Here is a 7,759-nt window from a genome sequence, read left to right as displayed (position 1 = left end):
CATTTCACAAGTTCAAATGTATACAGATCCATTGAAAATATCAGATTATATAGTTATATAAGATGTAACCATATTGTAATGTAATCAAATATAATATTGGTAACAGCAGTTACCAATTGTTTCCAGTAGATGGCAGTCTAAGACCACAAAGATGAACTCACTGAAAGAGACATCAGTAGCCAGCAATGTAAAAGTACTCAGATGTTTTTACTTGAGTAAAAGTAGCAATGTAGATATATACTCTGTTACAAGATACACAATTCCATCTCCACAGAGACTATACCTCTTCTTCAGGTGAGAATAGAAACATCCCACACTCTATACCATTCTATTCATTTAACCCATTAAGACCTGAGACCGATTCTAAAAATGTCTTCTAAATCTGCGGACCCCCATCTGAACATATTTAGTTCCAGGGACCCCCAGGAGCAAAGATTTTGAGTTGAAAATGTTCGCTTTAAAAAAAAATATATATGTATAAAGATTTGTCCCAAATGTTCACGATTTTTCATGAATAGCAGATCTACAAGCTTGTAGTGCAGCACGAAGTGACGTGCTATGAGCTTGTATATCTGCTATTTTTGAATAGCCAATGTATAAAATATATGAGAGAGAGAGAGAGAGAGAGAGAGAGAGAGAGAGAGAGAGAGAGAGAGAGAGAGAGAGAGGGGTCCATTTTTCCCTTATGACTTATTTGCCAAGAAGATGGGCAATAAAAGCTAAGAGCAGGGCTGCCAACTTGGACTGTCAGAATCCAGATCCCCCCGCACACAAAATAAACATTATACACTTTCACTGGAAAGGGTTTACATTTTACAACAAGGCTTATTGTTAATAATAAGTAACAGACTCTGACTGCATTACAGTAACAGAGTCAACAGAGTCAACAGTAACAAAATAAACATTACAATATTTGGATTGTGAGAATCAAGGAGTTATATGTTTTAATTAATTATATATGCGCGCATGTGCACGTGCCGTGCGTGTGGGAGGGAGGGAATAATTATAGCATACCCTCAAAAGAAATTTATAACACACCACTGGGCTGAAGTGCTTAATGTATGTTTTCAAATATAATAATCGATAATTGCAAAGTAACTAGTAACTAAAGTGTTCAAATAATTGTAGTGGAGTAAAGTACAAGTATTGAACATTTGAAAACCTCAAAATTGTACTTAAGTACAGTAGGTAGCCTACTTGAGTAAATGTACTTAGTTACTTTACATCACTGCATATGGTGCTCTGGTCCATAGCGTCTGAAGAAGTTCTCCATAACGCTGTGGTATTTTCGAGCCTTAAGGAGAACTCCTTCTAACGCTATGGACCAGAGCTAAGACAGCCTGGCGACGCTACCTGTACACACACACACACAGACCTATTTAGGCAGGTGGTTATAGGCCCTACTGTATAGAAGATGCGGGCATTATATAGGGTACTCCATTCTACATTGTAATATTACATCAGGTGGCATATACTGCCCTGCCAAGGTAAAGTGCAGTAACTATACGGGGGGGGAAAACACTGAAAAATGGGTTTAAAAGTGATTCAACTGGTCAACCAAATGAGATATCGGCAAATAAGTGATATTACACTAATTTTACATCTGTTCTTGAGGTAATAGTTTATCCCCCAAAATCACAAAGGCTAATTTGACCTTTGGGATACACAAATAAGTCGGTGTGTCCAAAAACATAGTTACTGCTATACCTTGGCAGGGCAGTATAGACCAGACTGGCCCAGTCATAAATATTATCCTACAATTTAGCGAGACTAAAAAGCGCAAGTATTATATTTATTATATAACGCCATGGGTCGGCAGCCACTCTTAGTTCTTAGATTGCCTTTTAAAACACCCTTCTGTTTGCAGCATCACAGTTATTATTTCTTTCTCTTCTGGGTAATTTTCCAATGACTGCAAGTTTAGTCGGAAGTTATTGCGCTTCTGAGTCAGGTAGCCTACCATAATAAGTTATTAAAAGTATTTCTGTGTTCTGTTTTGTGGATCAGTTGTTATTAATTATAACTGAAAACAGAACACTGAAATTAGTTTCACAAACTATCAAAACATGCTATTGCGCACAAATGCAAAATAATGGCATAACAATGGCAACAAGGTTTAATCAAATGACACAATATATAGCAAGCAACTGCACACAAGTTGACAATAAACAGCTCTATATATAATAATAATGCCATTACAACGCATTCATCATTCAGATGTCGCATTTCATTTCACTTCAAATCAGTGGTGGAAAAAGTACACCAATTTTTTACTTAGATGAAAGTATCAATACCACAAAATACTCTGTTACAAGTACAAGTTCGGTATTAAAAATGTACTTGAGTAAAAGTTCCAAAGTATTGGCATCAAAATATACTTAAAGGGGAAATCCACCCATTTTCAATATTTAACTATGTCATTAATATAGCATAAAGGAGTTGTGTGGAAATAAGAAAAAAATTAAAAAAAAATTAACATTGCAAAAAAATGTAACATTGCAAAAAAAATAACATTGCAAATTACACCATGATGAGTCATCACAGTGTAATTTGCAATGTTAATTTTTTTGCAATGTTACATTTTTTTGCAATGTTATTCTTTTTTTTAATTTTTTCTTATTTCCACACAACTCCTTTATGCTATATTAATGACATAGTTAAATATTGAAAATGGGTGGATTTCCCCTTTAAAGTACCAAAAGTAAGTACTCATTATGCACAAATGTCACATTTCAAGTTTTCAAACTGTATAGAAATCTTTTGAAAATAGCAGATCTACAAGCACGTGTTGCGACTTGTAGATCTGCTATATTTTCAATAGGGCTGGAGTGGTTAATGTATGTTTTGTAATGATAATCAAAATCTACAAAGTAGGCTAACTAACTAAAGTTTTCAAATAATTGTAGTGGAGTAAAAGTAGGCTACAATATTTGCCTCTGAGATGTATTAGTGGAGTAAAAGTAAAAGTACAGAAAATTGGAAATACTCCAGTAAAGTAAAACATATCTAAAAATTGTACTTAAGTGCAGTACTTGAGTAAATTTAGGCCTACTTAGTTACTTTCCACCACTGCTTCAAATGCGTTTCACATTTGATCAAGAGTCTACTTATTCAGATTTACATTTTTATAAAGGCAACACTTACATTATAAGATACTTCGTACTCTCTCTGTCTCTCTCTATGCCCCAACTGAAGGTGCGTTCGGATAGGGTTGACTCACGTATTGGACCAGTGGGCTTGGTGCCTAGTTATATCCAAACCGATCCAAACACACCCCTCCCCTCTGTGTTCCTGTCTGTCAACCTAAGACACACCCACATACCCCCCGCGCGTGTGTGTGTGTGTGTGTGTGTGTGTGTGTGTGTGTGTGTGTGTGTGTGTGTGTGTGTGTGTGTGTGTGTGTGTGTGTGTGTGTGTGTGTGCGTGCGTGCGTGCTGCGTGCGTGTGTGCGTCGTGTGTGTGTGTGTGTGTGTGTGTGTGTGTGTGTCTGTTGTGTGTGTGTGTGTGTGTGTGTGTGTGTGTGTGTGTGTGTGTGTGTGTGTGTGTGTGTGTGTGTGCGTGCGTGCGTGCATGCGTGCGTGTGTGTGTGTGTGTGTGTGTGTGTGTGTGTGCGCGTGTGTGTGTGTGTGTGTGTGTGCGTGTGTGTGCCACAAAGTTAACCAAGGCTGCCGACCGCCGGTTGCCAGTTGCCACACCAGCATGAATTAACATAGGATTAACATAGGAAGGAACCTAGATGCATCAAATGTCCATTGTGTGCCCTGTAGTGTAGGTGTTAAGCGACGTGCGCGTGACATCATTAAAATAGAGCGCATCCCCGTTCCAATTCAGCAATGCAACACTGATTGATCCTGCTAACTTGTGCCAAGGACAACAATTCATGTCCTTCCATGGCAGGATCAATAATGTTTGGCGTATGAAAATGTTATTGTTTATTTATGAGGTACACATTGTGCCTTTGAGGGTTGTTGAACTCATGACTGTGTGCTAATTGCTCCATGGACTTACATACATGCACATTGCATGAAATCGTTGGCCTGAAAAACGTTGAGGACCCCTGGTCTATGGTCATTTCGACTAAAATCAAAACTACACAGGCAAGCACATGTACTCAAGTACTTAAGTACAGTACTTTATTTCCAATTTGCAGTACTTTTACTTCTACTCCACTACATCTCAGAGGCAAATATTGTACTTTTACTCCACTACAAGTATTTGAAAACTTTAGTTAGCCTACTAGTTACTTTGTAGATTTTTGGCAATTTGAAAATAGCAGATCTACAAGCTCACAATGAGTCCCATTTCACAATTGTGAGCTTGTAGATCTGCTATTTTCAAAAGATGTTATACATTTTTATGTATAATATAATAACAATAACAATAACAATAATGATAATGATAATGATAATGATAATCATAATGATATCGATGACGTCACTGCAGGGCATGGTCAGGGCCAGGTTATTTAACCCTGTCTCTAATCTGGCGCAGGAGTTGCCTACTTAGTGCATCGTGTGTGCCATGATCTAGTGTTTAAAAGTATGTTTCTGCTGGATGGAATAGCTGTGTAACGTGATCTATGACACATTTCTAAGCAAATGTCACCAAAGATGTCAAGTGGCAGAATTTCCTGTCAGTGGTTAAATTAAGTTTATACTTACTCATGATGTCAACAGTAGCCTACTGTTAACTACACCATGAGTTAGCTGTAGTCTACAAAAATGTGTTTATATACTGTATATAAAAAGAAAATAATTACACACTATACTTGGTTAGGACCCATTTTGAATCCATTTGTTGCTTTACAGTCGTATATTTTATTCAATATTCAATGTCCTCAGCCACATTACATTAGGTACAAAGTAGCTTCAACATAACCTATAAAGTAACTAGTGCAAATACCTACTTATTTTGACAGAGTTTTTATCGTAGGAATGTGGTAATATCGTAGTATTAAAAAGAGAAGATTTGTGTTCAAAAATTTTACATTATGAAAAAAAAATCAAACCCTTTCAAGATTTTTCAAAAAGTGTTCAAAAATAGCATATCTGTGAGCTTTATATCTGCTATTTTTGAATAGCCAAATAAATCTTAAGATGACACAGATGCGTTCCCAGTCTTAATGGATTAATGATATGAATGAATGATGTGTTTGTAGGAATATTGTCTCAACGGTGACCCTGGGCTGTCCATTAGATCTGTGTGTGTCTGTGTGTCTGCCTCTGTCTCTGTCTCTCTCTCTGTCTGCCTCTGTCTCTGTCTCTCTCTCTGTCTGCCTCTGTCTCTCTCTCTGTCTGCCTCTGTCTCTCTCTCTCTCCCCCCCTCTCTCTCTCTCTCTCTCTCTCTCTCTCCCCCCCACCCCTCTCTCTCTCTCTCTCTCTCTCCCCCCACCCCTCTCTCTCTCTCTCTCTCTCTCTCTCTCTCTCTCTCTCTCGCCTGAACGAGAGGGAGGACAGTGGAACAGCGAGGTTGCAAGGAATGGAGGTGGTACCTGGGGTCAACTATCCAAAATATTGGGGAGTGTGGAAGAGAGGTGAAGAAGAGGCTTCCATTATAGCATGCTAACTTTCTAGGAATAGAAAGCCTGTAGTTTCTATTAGGTTAGATTCCGCATCGATGATGTCACTGGTAGACAGACAGGTTTCTGAACTGTCCACAGCCCTCCTCTGAGACACAGACTGTATCAAGAGGCACATGTATGAAACACAGTCCCTTGTGAAGTTCTGGATGAGTTGTCAAGCACAATTCCCAGAGCTTGCAGTAAAAGCAAAATGTGTTTTGACCTTTTGTAACTACGTATCTCTGTGACAGTAATATATTCATGCTGGCAAACCTGGAAAATATGTACAGGGCAAGGTTCGAGACAGAAAATGACATGAAACTCCACTATATAGCCAAGAAGAGCCAAACATGGACCACCTGTGATCATGTCATGGTCCACTAGTTGAGAAACAATTCACTCAATGACCTGGTGACCTAATATGACACGTCAATGTTGTTGACAGCAGTCACTGGAGCTTCCACAGAAAAGGGAATTGGAATCTCAAGAAGTGGAATTGTGGTCATCGTTATTAGGAAATGTGCCCATATAATAGCATGTGTCTGCTCACTCATCAGTTAACACGAGTTTAATATAAAAGGCTGGATGAAGTAAGAGAAATTCCGGCACAGAATATCTGGTAGCAGATCTCGTTCAGGCTCCAGCTAGTGCACTGCTGCAGTCCGTCAAAGTTCTCTAAATGTTCCAGCAAAGAATGTAAACACACAGATAAGGGGGCCGTTAACCATAATGGTCGTTTGATTTGTATCCTCTGGGTTCACATGTCATCTCTGGAACTCTGTGTTCTGTTGCCTTCCCAATTAAGAGACGAGTGCTAGGGGGTGAGGTGCAGTCTGAAGAGGTGAGTGCTAGGGGGTGTTGAAGAGTCTAGGACACTTGCAGCATTGCCCAGGGTGTCTTTAAGTTAAAATAAATAAATAATTGAATTGAACTAAAACTAATATCAATTAATTCTGTGTGTCCAGGGGAACCTTCAGTTGTTGCAGAGTTGCCTTGGCGTTTTGAAAGGAGACAGTTAACTGTCTGTCTCTTCCAAGCAGACAGACGGCTTCTCTCCCAGCACCCCTCCGTCTGTCTGTCTGTCTGTCTGTCTGTCTGTCTGTCTGTCTGTCTGTCTGTCTGTCCGTCTCCGGACGGACGGACGGATGGACGGACGGACGGACAGACGTCAGGAAGTTCGATGAACAGCAGAAGAAGAATACATTCTGGGACGAAGTGTTTTGACATCAGAGGGAACTCTCCCCGCCCTCTCTCTCTCACATACAGACCTGTAAGGGTCCATTGGAACCCCCTCAAGCAACCACTCTGAGAACCACTTTCTCTACACGATTTAAACATGGAAGACGATTAACACTTTTAACACGTTTATGGCTCCCATCCTTGGGGACCCTCACTCCCATCCTTGGGGACCCTCACTCCCAGGGTCACCCTTACATTTCTGTTACCCTGGCGGCTGGCGTGACCTTCGGGGTGATCCAGGGGCGACCTCGGAGTCGGTCACTAAAGAGGGTTCTCGTCACAAGAATTAGAGTCGCCTTCAACCAGGTCCAATTACTTTCTGTACTGGGACTGTACTGTAGCTGGTCTGGGTTCAGTTGTACGTCTGAACGTCAACCAGTGACGTGTTCCTGAGCTGACCTCAGTTCAGCTGTCAGTGGAACTCATCCCCCGATTTCTGTTCCAGAACACAATTAATCCTGGTTGTTTTTGATTGAGAGTCAAGACACGTTCCACAGAACTGATAAACTGTAATGTAATGCACACACACGCATGCACGCCCACGCACGCGCACACACACGCGCACACACACACACACACACACGCACACACACACACACACACACACACACACACACACACACACACACACACACACACACACACACACACACACACACACACACACACACACACACATGCACATCATCATGCACATCATCATGCACGCCCAGATGCATCATCATGCACTGCTGTTGGTGAAGGTTATGAATGCCTCTTAAGTCATTAGATGAAAAGTGCCTAGACTAGAGCATTTTTTTTAAATTATTGTACTTTATGTGAGAATATTGAATGAACATATTGTATAGTGTGTGTAAACACAGGTCTTGTTAAAATAAAGGTGTCATAAAAGTTAAAAAAAAGTCGGATGTTTCATGTTGCGTGGACTGCATGTAGTAATAGGCAAGCCAAGCATCATAA

At 40.1% G+C, this 7,759-nt stretch overlaps 1 protein-coding gene across 1 annotated transcript in view; it reads right to left on the bottom strand.

Moving 5' to 3' along the window:
- The window catches only part of LOC308074087 (uncharacterized protein), a gene marked incomplete at its 5' end in the record, with an annotated part of 10,548 nt that extends 6,548 nt beyond the window's left edge, over window positions 1–4,000 (bottom strand). The window contains one exon of the mRNA XM_080413421.1: window positions 3,948–4,000. Within this exon, the coding sequence (XP_080269547.1) occupies window positions 3,948–4,000 (53 nt within the window). The remainder of the gene's footprint in view (window positions 1–3,947) is intronic.
- Between the last annotated feature and the right edge of the window lie 3,759 nt (window positions 4,001–7,759).

Source organism: Gymnoscopelus braueri, assembly GCF_963280865.1.
Source record: "Gymnoscopelus braueri genome assembly, chromosome: 19".
Lineage (NCBI taxonomy): Eukaryota > Metazoa > Chordata > Actinopteri > Myctophiformes > Myctophidae > Gymnoscopelus > Gymnoscopelus braueri.
The sequence above is the reverse complement of the archived record's forward strand: the minus strand, read 5'-3'. Positions and strand labels throughout refer to the sequence as shown.